This window comes from Peromyscus californicus, unplaced genomic scaffold, assembly GCF_007827085.1.
Source record: "Peromyscus californicus insignis strain IS unplaced genomic scaffold, ASM782708v3 Scaffold_6__1_contigs__length_162567912, whole genome shotgun sequence".
Classification (NCBI taxonomy): domain Eukaryota; kingdom Metazoa; phylum Chordata; class Mammalia; order Rodentia; family Cricetidae; genus Peromyscus; species Peromyscus californicus.
In genome coordinates, this window is record NW_026294584.1 from 51,638,142 (window position 1) to 51,651,231 (window position 13,090).

At 38.0% G+C, this 13,090-nt stretch overlaps 1 protein-coding gene across 11 annotated transcripts in view; it reads left to right on the forward strand.

The window, feature by feature from the left end:
• Luc7l2 (LUC7 like 2, pre-mRNA splicing factor) overlaps nucleotides 1–13,090 on the forward strand; it is a 64,134-nt gene that overhangs the window by 36,414 nt on the left and 14,630 nt on the right. For all 11 annotated transcript variants that reach the window (XM_052720903.1, XM_052720904.1, XM_052720909.1 and 8 more), the window contains 5 exons: nucleotides 17–115; nucleotides 3,147–3,257; nucleotides 5,523–5,666; nucleotides 7,828–8,004; nucleotides 9,044–9,135. In XM_052720903.1, the coding sequence (XP_052576863.1) occupies nucleotides 17–115; nucleotides 3,147–3,257; nucleotides 5,523–5,666; nucleotides 7,828–8,004; nucleotides 9,044–9,135 (623 nt within the window). The remainder of the gene's footprint in view (nucleotides 1–16; nucleotides 116–3,146; nucleotides 3,258–5,522; nucleotides 5,667–7,827; nucleotides 8,005–9,043; nucleotides 9,136–13,090) is intronic.

Genomic DNA, 13,090 nt, shown 5'->3' on the forward strand with positions numbered 1-13,090 from the left:
TTCTTTTCTTTCCTAGAGAATGGATCTTGGAGAATGCCTGAAAGTCCATGACCTGGCTTTAAGAGCAGATTATGAAATTGCATCCAAAGAACAGGACTTTTTCTTTGAACTTGATGTATGTGATTTTGCTTTCATGTTACATTGTAGTAAAAATATTTTGAACATAAATTAATGTCTCTTAGGAAGAAAGAATTAGGAAGGTATCTTTTGTGATTTTATGATGGTTTTTCAATATATAAGAGATTGAATATTAATGAAAATGTATAAAAGAGGTTTGTTTTTGTTTTGTTAAATAAAAAAAAAATCATTTATTTTTGAGACAGAGTCTCTTACTTAGCTCTGGATGTTCTGGAACTCCAGACTGACCTCAGATTTACAGAGATCTAACTTGCTTCTGCCTTCCAAGTGCTACCACACCTAGGTAAAAAAGATTCTGTTGAAAAAAAAAATCAGCTTATTTTTCCCAGCAGAAGTAAAAGTGATTAAGAAAATAGCAGTTTCAGGGCTGGAGAGATGGCTCAGAGGTTAAGAGCACTGACTGCTCTTCCAGCGGTCCTGAGTTCAATTTCCAGCAACCACATGGTGGCTCACAACCATCTGTAACAAGATCTGGTGCCCTCTTCTTTCCTACAGTCATACATGCTGTATACATAATAAATAAATAAATCTTTAAAAAAAGAAAAAAGAAAAGAAAATAGCAGTTTCAACAAATGTAAGCCACCCATTTTTGTTGTATTTAAAGTCTTTGTAAAGAAGTAATTCTTGAATTTTTCCATTAATAGTTACTTCTACTGTATTAATAGATCACTAGCTAGATATCTCTAGTTCAGGATGAAATACAGGGCCTTATTCTTAGTAGACAAGCACTGTATATTGCCAGGCTACCCCTGCAGCCTCAGGACCATGTTTTTAATGTAAAATAGTAAAAGAAATAGAAAATACTGTTTAGGTATCAGAGTTACAAATATGATTTAATATTGTCCTTATATAGAAGCATTTCTTGTATAAAAATAGAGAAACTTGAGACAGAAGAGATGGCTCAGTGGTTAAGAGCACTTGTTTTTGCAGAGAACCCAAGTACAACTCCCATCACTCACATTTTGGCTCACAAAGCATAATTCCAGTTCTGGAGGTATTATGGCCTCTTCTTGATGTTTGCAGGCACCATGCATACACATGGTACATATAAATATATATGCAGGCAAAGCATTCATATGAAATAAATAGCTTAAAAAATAGATATAAACTAAATTACACAAAATGTTTTAAAGAACATACCATTTTTCAAACTTTTTGCATTTTTATGAAATACATGTACATAAGACATAATGATCAATAAAAGTCTAATGGTGCTCTTTATCAGTGAAATTAGGTAATTTTTTTTAGTTGAAGATATCAGTAAATAGGCTCTTCTGATTCTCTGGAACATCCAAGAACTTTTGCTTATGGAAATGAAAATTATATATAAAAATACTTTAATATTGTCTGGCCATAAGGTACAATGGAACTGTTGAACATTGTGGTTGGATATTGAGGTTATTTTCAGTCTTTCTGCATTATTGGTGAAAAGTAGGTGAGCCAAGAGGTAATTTTTACAGATAATGCTTAATTGCTCTTTTTGAAAGTTTAACTATTTTTAAGCAATACATTGGACTTTCCCCTTGTGGGCTACATGGTGTTATCAAGACATTTTTAGTCGCTATTGATAAACTAAATGTAGAATATGAATGGAGTTTCAATTTGCATTTTTTATGGGTGAAGTGAGTGTGAATGCTCTGTATTTAAGATCATGTATAATGGCAGCTGTTCTGAGTTGACTAAACTTGAGTGTTACCAGTTTTCTAGTTGACTTATATTAACTTCTTTTTTTTTTTAAAGATTTATTTATTTATTATGTAATGTTCTGCCAGCATGTATGCCTGCAGGCCAGAAGAGTGCATCAGATCTCATTGCAGATGGTTGTGAGCTACCATGTGGTTGCTGGGAATTGAACTCAGGACCTCTGGAAGAGCAGCCAGTGCTCTTAACCTCTGAGCTATCTCTCTAGCCCCTATATTAACTTCTTAAAAATTGCGAAAATTGGTCCTTTCCCTCAAGTATGCTATAAATATACTTTCTATTTTATTTTTCTTTAGATGACTTTTGCCTTTAGATAGTATTTTTAGTTATACTCTCTAATCAGTGCTTATAATACCTATTTTAGGTTTGAAAGATCTTTTCTATTTTGATCTGAAAATAGTTCTCATCTATGATTTCTTCTGCTATATATTTTTAATTTTTTGATTTATTTTATATGTATGAATAGAGTGTGTGTGTGTGTGTGTGTGTGTGTGTGTGTGTGTGTGTGTGTGTGTGTGTATGTGTATGTATGTGTTTACAAGGCACATACCTGGTATCCATGGAGGCCAGAAAACAGCATCATATCTAGCATTACTGTTACAAATAGTTGTGAGCCACGTGTGGATGCTAGGAACCAAGGTTTCTCTGTGTAGTCCTGGTTGTCTTTCAACTCGCTCTGTAGACCAGACACAGAGATCTGCCTGCCCCTGCCTCCCTAGTGATGGGATTAAAGGCGTGCGCCACCACCGCTCTATGATAACATTTTTAAGAGTGAAAAAAGTTTTTTTTAAAATATTTATTTATTTATTATGTATACAGTGTTCTGCCTGCATGTATGCTTGCAGGCTAGAAGAGGGCACTAGATCTTATTATAGATGGTTGTGAGCCACCATGTGGTTGCTGGGACTTGAACTCAGGTCCTCTGGAAGAACAGCCAGTGCTCTTAACCGCTGAGCCATCTCTCCAGCTCCCAAGAGTGAAAAATTTAAATTATTGTTTTGAAGTTTTTAAAGATTCTTTTCTCTGGACTTCTTTTAATGAATTTTTTTATAATTACTTGAAAACCAGGCCCTCACACATGCTAGGCAAGTGTTCTGTCACTAGCAATTCCTCAGCTTTGTGTTTTTCTTGTTTTAGGGGTGAACTGCAGGGAGGAGTATAGCAGATTCAACCCGGTGCTTCCTACATGTAGGAAAGCACTTCTGTTCTTAGGGCTTCATCCCCTAACCCAGAATATAGTGTTTAGTGAAGATATTTCTGGATACATTGACTTTGTGGCAGTAATTGTTTTATATTAAATTTTCTAGGCCATGGATCATCTGCAGTCATTCATTGCAGATTGTGATCGAAGAACAGAAGTGTCTAAGAAAAGATTAGCAGAAACCCAAGAAGAGATAAGTGCTGAAGTGGCAGCAAAGGTAAGAATTTTAGTCATTTTATTAGTTCAAAACATAAGTTTTTTGTTTTATTTTGTTTTTGTCGTTATTGTTTGAGATAGGGTCTGTCTTTATAGCCTTGGTTGTTCTGGAGCTCACTCTGTAGACCAGACTAGCTTTGAGCTCACAGAGACCTGCCTACTTCTGCCTCTTGCCTCATGAGTGGTAGGACTATAAAGTATGTTTTTAACCCATTTTATTCACTCCAATTTTCCCCCCCTTTTTGGTGTTTTTGAATCAGGGTCTCACTGTGTAGCCTCTTGCTGGCTTGGAACTTACTGTATAGGGCCAGGCTGGTCTTGAATTCACGGAAATCTACTTGCTTCTGCCTCTGAGTGCTAGGATTAATGATAATAAAAAGCATATGCCACCATGCCTGGCTCATTCCAGCTCTTTGATTTTTCAATAGTTAGATTGTAAACCTAAGTAGGGAATTCTATGGAATTGTTTTTACATACTCAAATGTTAACAAATGTTAAGAACTAATATAACAAAGTAATATTGATAATTATATTTTATTCAGAATTTGCCAGTCATGCATGCATTCGTTTGCATTATAATAAATATATGTATAGCGCCTTTATTTAGTTTTTGGAGACAGGATTTCTCTGTATAGTCCCAGCTGTCCTGGAACTAGCTCTGTACACCAGGCTAGCCTTGAACTCACAGATAACCCCCTGCCTCTGCCTCCCAAGTGCTTGGATTAAAGGTATGTGCTACCACTGCTTGTCTTTTTTTTCCCCCCCTTTTTAAAGACTTATTTTTATGTGCGTGAGTGTTTATTGCTTTTGGTTATATATGTACAACATGTGCATACCTGGTACTCATGCCATTCTAAGTGAGTGAATCAGAACCCCTGAAACTGGAGTTACAGTTGTGGACCCCCTGATAGGGATGCTAGGTACTAAATCTTGGTCCTGTATAAGTGTAGCAAGTGCTCTTAACCACTGAACTATCTCTTCGGTCCCTGATTCTTTTGTTTTTAACACACATAAGCTTACGTAGCTACCACTATAGTTTAAGGTACTGAAGTAGCAATGAAAATACTTTTACATTTGGGAGTCACCACAATATGAGGAACTGTATTAAAGGGTGACAGGCAGCATTAGGAGGGTTGAAAACCACTGATATAAGGGATCATGTATCTCATGGTTAAGCCATCTACAAGTGATTAGGTTCTACAGACCTGTATTGGTTATGCAGTATTACATTGGTCATCCATCACTACAGAAGAACTAAGCTAATGATCTCAAATTCAGTGACTCATGTCACTGCATGTAATAGATCAGTTAGATTGCACAGTACTCTTGTGTCAGCAGGGATGTCCTGGCACATGTTTTATAGTCAGCTGGAGGCTACTGAGCCATTCTTTGAGGGCTAGGCTAATCATGTTTTTTTTTTTTCTTTCCTCTTCTTTTCTTTTTAAATGGGTCACTGAGGCTTTTATTTTGCTTGTAGAACTGCTGCAGCCACCTTAGTGATTACTGAGCCATTCCTTGAGGGCTAGGCTAATAATGTTTTTAGTGGTTGAAGAGAGACAGAAGCATCATACACAGTTATGCAATGTTTTTCAAGCTGTTTCTTAGGACATCATCAAAGGAAATGTGTGCATAAGTTTAGAATCAAAGTACTATTGTGAGGGGGCAGATGCAGGAAGATTGATCTTTGGCTATTAATACAATCTTTCAGTGATAATTTAAAGAAAACACATTGATGAAAGGATAGTCATAAAAGAGTTGGAACCCTTGAGAAAAGGAATGTCTTGCATTGGGGACACTTTAAGAAGTAAATATTATTGGAATACTACTTTGTTAAGATTGTATATTTCTATTAAGTTAAACTTTTATTTCTGAATGTAGTGATGTATACTTGTACTTGGGCACAAGAAGGAGGATTAGGAATGGAGTCCAGCCTAGACTGTAGCAAGACTTGTCGTGCTTCATAAATGGATCTTCATTGGGACTTTTATGAGTTTCTGAAATACATTGTTAATGCTCCTTTTGATTTTTTTTTTATGTATATGCATGTTTTGCCTGCATGTATGTCTCTGCACCATACACGGGCCTGGTACCTATGGAGGCCAGAATAGGGCATTGGATTTCCTGGAACTGGTGTTACAGATGGTTGTTAACTACAATGTGGGTGGTAGGAATTGAATCCAGGTTCTCCAGAAGAGCAGCCAGTGGTCTTAACTGCTGAGTCATCTTTTTAGATTTTCATTCATGATCTTCTCTTTTGTTTTCCTAGGCAGAACGTGTTCATGAGTTAAATGAAGAAATAGGTAAATTGTTGGCCAAAGTGGAACAGCTAGGAGCTGAAGGAAATGTGGAAGAATCTCAAAAAGTAATGGATGAAGTAGAGAAAGCACGGGCAAAGAAGAGAGAAGCAGAGGTAAAATTCCCTTTCCTTTTTTTTTGTTCTGTTTTGAGAATTAAATCAATTTAGGAATGTTTAAGTACTTGCTGTTTTAATGTTGGGTTCTGTTTTAAAGTGGTTTTAGAAAATTGGTGTCATAGCTGTATTGAAATTTATAACTCATAAATGTCTTTAAACCAATTACCCACGTTAAAAAAAAACCACCTATATACACTGTGTTACCTACCCTTTTCCTCATCAGTTTTACTTATCATAACAATATAATCTGCTAATTCCTTAGGGGCCTTCTCTCATTCTAATGTTATGACAGAAGCCAAAAGTTGTAACATCATGTAAACAAATTCTGTTTTGATTGGTATACCCCCCCCCCATATGTAGAAACTCAGATGTGTTTGGTAGCGATTATGATGTATGCAGTCTTTTGCTATAGTTTCTGTTGGCCTTAACTGATGACATCTAGACTGCTTCATGATGATCTTTAGCTTTTCAACTCTGGGCATTTTTTTTTTTCCAGTTCTTAAACCTCAAATTTAAAATATTTTTGTTCTTAGAAGTACAGAGTTGCAGGTGAAGTGGCTCACACCTGCAATCCCAGCAGTTGGAAAACTTGAGTAAGAGGATCATAAATTTGTAACCGACCTATCTATTGAGACCCTGTCTTGAAATAAAAAGATGGCAGGATCTGTTGTGACAAGATTAAAACGGAAGCCCTATCATTCAAACTGATGTTGGGTTGTGGGAGTCCAGCTCCCACTTTTTAAAGGGTTCTTAGGTGTAGGAGAGAGGAATGAGGAAATATCAGATAGAGAGACCTAGCCAACGAGAAGAAAGAAACACTGGATAGCTTCGGGAGGGCCTGGATCAATACCAACGGCCTCGTCCTTTATTGAAAAGGGCTTTTTATAACGTGCCAAGGGGAGAGGCAAAAGACTTCCCCCTTGCAAGATGAAAGCACACTGTACAGCCAAGTGTAGACCCTTCCAAACACCTGGTAAACACACCCGTGACCAAATCATCTCCTTATGCAGCCCTGGTGGGTAAAGCAAGCTCAGATTCTCTGATCCTGAGTAATTTGAGTTTCCACATTGGGTACATACTGTTTTCTCTTTTTCTATTCTGTTCTAATACTTCTTTTCTTCATACTAGTGTGGAAAAGCAGAGCAGAAAGAAGCAATTTTAGTAGCTTCTTTAGCATACTTGTAGTCTCAATGTTAGTATTTAGTACCAGAAGAAGACAAACTGAGAAGGAGGAGGATAAAAGGAAAAACTCAGTGTTCCTTCCAGCACCTGTATAATACCCATATCATAATGATGACCCTAAGACATCAAGAAGATATTAGCTGGAGAAAGAAAGGCCTACTGCATTGAATGCATGCTAGTTATTTTCACATAATTCCTTTCCCTTGGGGTTGAACCTGGGGCTTCATGTAAGTACAAGGCAAACACTCAGCCACCGAGCTTATATCCTCCCCGCTTCACTGCAGTATGTATATACCTTGGGGTTGGAGTTATGATAGTTGTAAGCTGCCATTTAGCTGCTAAGCATAGAACCCAGTTCCTCTGGAAGAGTAGCCAGTGCTCTTAACCACTAAGCCACTTCTCCATCCCTTTATAATCCACCCCCCCACCCCACACACCCCCACACACAGGGTTTCTCTGTAGCTTTTGGAGCCTGTCCTGGATCTGGCTCTGTAGACCAGGCTGGCCTCGAACTCTGCCTTTCGAGTGCTGGGATTAAAGGTGTGCGCCACCTTTACAATATTTTTAAATTCATAGGGTGTGTGTGTGTGTGTGTGTATACCTGTGTGTACATAAATACATAACTCTGACATGTGGGTCTACATTCATGTATATAGACATATGTGGAAAACAGAATTATCTTAGTAAAGGAAAAGAGGATAGTAGATTGATAAATTTACCACTGTGTGTTGTTCATTCATGAACACCATGTAATGTTTGGGAATAAGTCATCAGAATTGTGATGAAGATTAACAATTCATCTGTTGTCTTGTTGATGGGGGGAGTAAAGTAAAGGATAGGTGAAGCTTTGACCTTCAATGGAGCTCTCTTTCAAAGGAGTTATTAGAACAACGTTTTGTATGTATATATAGTATATTTTTCTTAGAGAACTTTCAAGGACATTCGTGTGATCATTGTTTTTCTCACTTTTGTTTAGGAAGTTTATCGAAATTCTATGCCAGCTTCCAGTTTCCAGCAGCAGAAACTTCGAGTCTGTGAAGTCTGTTCTGCATATTTAGGTCTTCATGATAATGACAGGCGACTTGCTGATCATTTTGGGGGTAAACTGCACCTGGGATTTATTGAAATAAGAGAGAAACTCGAAGAATTAAAGGTACATTGTGTAAATTAATATCCCTCACTCTATTTATTCTATCAGTTTTCTTTTGATTTCATTGACAAGGTCTTGCTGTGTAGTTCTGGTTGGTCTTGAACTACTGACAGTTCTTGTCTTAGCCTGCCTACTACTGTAATTACAGATAGTTTTTGAATAGTAGTGTTTATTCTGATTCAACAGTATTGAGACTCTGTTTAAAATGTATTATAATGGTGAGAAACAGAGGGAAGATCATGTAGATGCAATTTTTTTTTATGATTTAGTATGTATACAGTTGTTATGTTTGCTTGCATGCCAGAAGAAGGCATCAGATTTTTTTTTGGTTTTCTCCAGACAGGGTTCCTTTGTAAAGGTTTGGAGCCTGTCCTGGAACTCACTCTGTAGTCCAGGCTGGCCTCGAACTCACAGAGATCTACCTGCCTCTGCCTCCTGAGTGCTGGGACTAAAGCCATGTGCCACTACTGTCCGACTTGGCATCAGATTTTTTTTTTTTTTTTTTTTTTTGGAGACAGGGTTTCTCTGTGTAGCTTTGCGCCTTTCCTGGATCTCGCTCTGTAGACCAGGCTGGCCTCGAACTCACAAAGATCCGCCTGCCTCTGCCTCCCGAGTGCTGGGATTTAAGGCGTGCGCCACCACCGCCCGGCTTGGCATCAGATCTTTTTATAGGTGGTTGTGAGCCATCATGTAGTTGTTAGGAATTGAACTTTGGACCTTTGGAGGAGTAGTCAGTGCTCTTAACCTCTGAACCATTTCTCTATCCTGTAGATGTGATTTTTTTTTTAATGTCATTAAGGAATGTTAGGGGTGGGGCTGGAACTCAGCATGCTTGAAAAAAAACAAGTAATGGTGAAACGTGAAATTTTACATGTTTTCCACAATTATGGAAACTTATCTTGGAAGTCTAATAATTGTACCAGACGAAATTTTAAGTTATGTTAATTGTAGTTTATGGGAAGACATATAGTTTAAGGTAAAGATACTTAAAGATTTGCCCAATAAATTTACAACTGATTTTTAAATTATTATTATTTTACAGAGAGTTGTAGCTGAGAAGCAGGAGAAAAGAAACCAGGAACGTCTGAAACGAAGAGAAGAGAGGGAGAGAGAAGAACGGGAGAAACTGAGGAGGTATGAATGGCATCAGAATAGTGCATGTGTTTGAAGCTCAATCTCCAGCCTGAAGGGAATATGACTTGAAGATGCTATTAAAGTGGTTCTGGGCATAGGAATTTTGAAATTTTTGCCTTTAAAGAATGTTGCAGTGCAAAGCTACAAAGAGAAACCCTGTCTCGAAAAAACCAAAAAAAAAAAAAAAAAAAAGAATGTTGCAGTGCAAGCTGGGCATGGTGGCAGTCAGTCCCAGAGACCCACAAGGTAGAAGACAAAAACCAGTTCCCAAAAGTTGTCCTCTGACCTCTAATAGCATGTCATGTCATACTGTGGCACATGGGGGCGCACAAAATAAATTAAAATGTAATAGTTAAAAAAAAAAAAACAATTAGAGATATTAAATGGCATGAAGATAGAAAGAATGAGACGGTCAAACACATTTTAGAAAAAAGCCAATCAAAAGATTAGTAGGGCTGGGTTGTGGTGATGCATGCTTTTAATCCCTGTACTTGGGAGGCAGAGGCAGGTGATCTCTGAGTTTGAGGCCAGCCTAGTCTACATAGTGAGTTCTAGGACAGCCAATGCTACACAGAGAACACTGTCTCAGAAAACAAAAACAAGCAAACAAAAAATTACCATGCAAGACCATTTTAATAGAAATAATACAGATTCAGTAGCTTGTATTTATCTAAAATGCTTTAAACCAGAAATGTTCAAAAATTTGAAGTTTCTGAATTGGAGAGTCTGTGAGTAAATAAGCATTACTTGTTTAGCATCTCTAATTTAAAATATGAAGATCCAGAAATCCTAGTTTTTGTGTATCATGTCTGGATTTCACATTTTCATGCTGGGGATGTTCGGCCTTTAACAGCTCTTAGCCATTCAACTGAGCTGATGTGATTTCTTTCAAGAAATTTGGGAAAGCAAATAAGGGCTGTCTTGTGTCTTTTAGGTTGAATGAGTTACAGTAAACCTCTTGCTACCCATTGATTTTTTTTTTTTTATACTGGGTTAGATTTTGATTTGTACCTTTTTGCACAGAACTGTGGCCTTTTCTTTTTTTGGTGGTAGTCTTAGGCCTTGAGCCCAGGGCTTAGTGCATGCAAGCACTCTAACATGCCACCTTTTATACGTTTTGAGGAAAGATTTGAGAGTTTTTGTTTTTATATTAAGCTATTACTATCTTCTCAATTGTAGAAGTCATAAATTATTTTATTTTGTTTTGGTTTTTGTCTTTTGTTTTTCACGACAGGGTTTCTCTGTGTAGTTCTGGCTGTTCTGTGTACCCAGACTGGCCTCTGCCTCCCATGCGCCACCCTTCCCAGAAGAGCCATAAATTATAAAAATTCATTAACTTGATATAGCAAGTCTGCTCGTATTAACCTATAAATTTAGTGTTTTCATATTTGGAGTATTTAAACATCTTGTAAGTTGTTGTTACCCATTGGCAACATGTTCAGAACTTTAAGCACTTTATAATAGACAGTCATGCCACAAAGAAATTTTTTGATAGCGTTCTCCTGATTGCATTATGTCTTTGGAATTTAAGTACCTTCTCTGAGATACTGTAAGTCCCTAAGATAATTAATTATTGATCATGGTAACTCAAAAGCTCTGAGCATATTATTCTCAGTTTAGGTGAACTTTATTTTGTGTTACATAGCTGTGTGTGCATGTGTGCACTTGCTCATACACATGGCAGGCACACGTGTGTCACACTGCACAAGTGGAGGTCAGGACTTTCACCATGGGAGCTGAACTTGGGCCACCAGGCTTTTTACTGAGCCACTTCACGGGCTTTTAGCTGGCAGCCTTTTTTAATTTTAAGGACAAAACAGTACAATGGTGTGTCATCTGTCTTGAGAAATTCTTTGTCTCTTTCTTTCTCTACTTTTCTTACTGTCTCACCCCCTTCACCATTTCTCTCTCCCTGTGTTTTCCATTTAACAAGTTTTATTTCAGGACTTAGCCTCTTTGTTTTTAGTGTATGCTGAGGTTATGTGCTCCCCCCCAAGTTAGTTTCTGTTTGTCGGGGGCGGCTGTGTCAGTACCTCCCGTGTGTGTGTGTGTGTGTGTGTGTGTGTGTGTGTGTGTGTGTGTGTGTGTGTGTGTGTGTAAGTCAGAGGAAGTTTTCTGGAATTGGTTCTTGTCTTTCACCTTACTGAGACAACGTCTCTTGTTGCTTTATTATTATTATTATTATTATTATTATTAAGACAAGGTCTCTGTGTATCCCTAGCTATTCTGGACCTCTATAGAGCAGAATGGCCTTGAACTCAAAGAGAGCCGCCTACCTCTTTAAAGTGTACATACCATCATATCTAGCTTACTTGGTTGTTAAACCTAGGTCTTGTTGTGTAACCCAGGCCAACTGCCTGAGTGCAGAGATTTCAAGCAGTCTGTCACTATGCTCAGTCCTAGGCTGTTTTTTCTAAGGATGTTGTTCAATATTGCATTATTTAGAATAGTGTAGATAAGCATTTTATATAGTGTTGGAATTATCAATTTAAGATTCAACTGACTTGGTCAAACGATCTCATTTTTTGTTTTTATTTTTATTTTTGAGACAGGGTTTCTCTGTGTGGTCCTGGCTGTCCTACAACTCACTCTGTAGACCAGGCTGGCCTCAGATTCATAGAGATCCACCTGCCTCTGCCTCCCAAGTTCCACCACCACCACCAGCACCACCACCACCACCACCACCACCACCACCAGCAGCAGCAGCAGCACCACCACCACCAGCACCACCACCACCACCACCTGGCTACCTCATATTTTTTTTGTTATACGACTGTAATATTTGTAGATGGTGAGAAAGTCAATCAGTCACCTCTTACTCCTTTTGATTCCAAAGTATAAAACCCTCTTGGATGAATGTGGTGGCGTGGTGGTGCATACATGTAATCCCAGCACACAGGAATCTGAAGTAGAAGGACCTGCAGCCTTGAGGCTAGATTAGGCTATGTAGAGTTTGGAACCAGCCTAAGTTACATAGTGAGTCCTCATCCCCCAAAAACAAACAAAGCAAGTGTGGTGGTTCATATCTCTAATCTTAGCATTCATTAGACTATCTGGTTCAAAGCCAGCCTGGCCTGCAGTGTAAGACTGCCTCAAAACCAAACAAAGTCGAAGCAGTTTTCTCCTTTAAATGCTGTGAAATTGAGGAAGTACTGTAAATATGTTCATAAGATAAAGTTATAAAACAAGCTGGTTTTTAGTTTCTCCTGATATAATCAACTAAAAAATTATGTCATTTACTAGCTAGCTATATGCTAGGCTCTGTTAAGAAATTTGCCTTAGTTTATCTGATCTGTATTAGGTTTTCATTGCTGTTAGAAAATACTTGAGAAACAGTTTAAAAGAAGATAGATTTATTTTGACTCATGGATTCAGAAGTTTTAGCACCTGGTCTACTGGCTCCATTGCTGTGGGCCTGTGGTTAAGGCAGAAAGAACATCATGATGACTGAAAGATACAAAGGATCATGGTAGAGAAAAGCTGCTTACTGCAAGGTTGGCAAGCACAATAAGTTGACAGGACAGGTCCAGACATAAGATCTTCCCTTCAAAGAACCCATTTCTTTGAACTAGGGCTCACCTACTGATTTCTATAACCTAACAGTACCATCAAATTAAGAATCTGTCATTTAGGGGCTGGAGAAATGGCTAAGGGTGCTTGCCACTCTTTTAGGAAAATTTTCGGTTCCCAGCAGCCACATTGAGCTGTAACAACTGCTTGTAACTCCCAGCTCCATGGGATCCAACATCTGGCTTCCACAGGTATCCACGTGCATGGGGTATACATGCACAGATTTAAAAAAATTGTAGATTATTATCCATTGATTGGATAATAGCCCTTATGATCCAGTTAGCTTTAGATGATTAGATATACCAGTTTGTGACCAGATCATCAGCACATTAACTTTTGGGGGACATTTTATTTATTTATTTATTCATTCATTCATTCATTCATT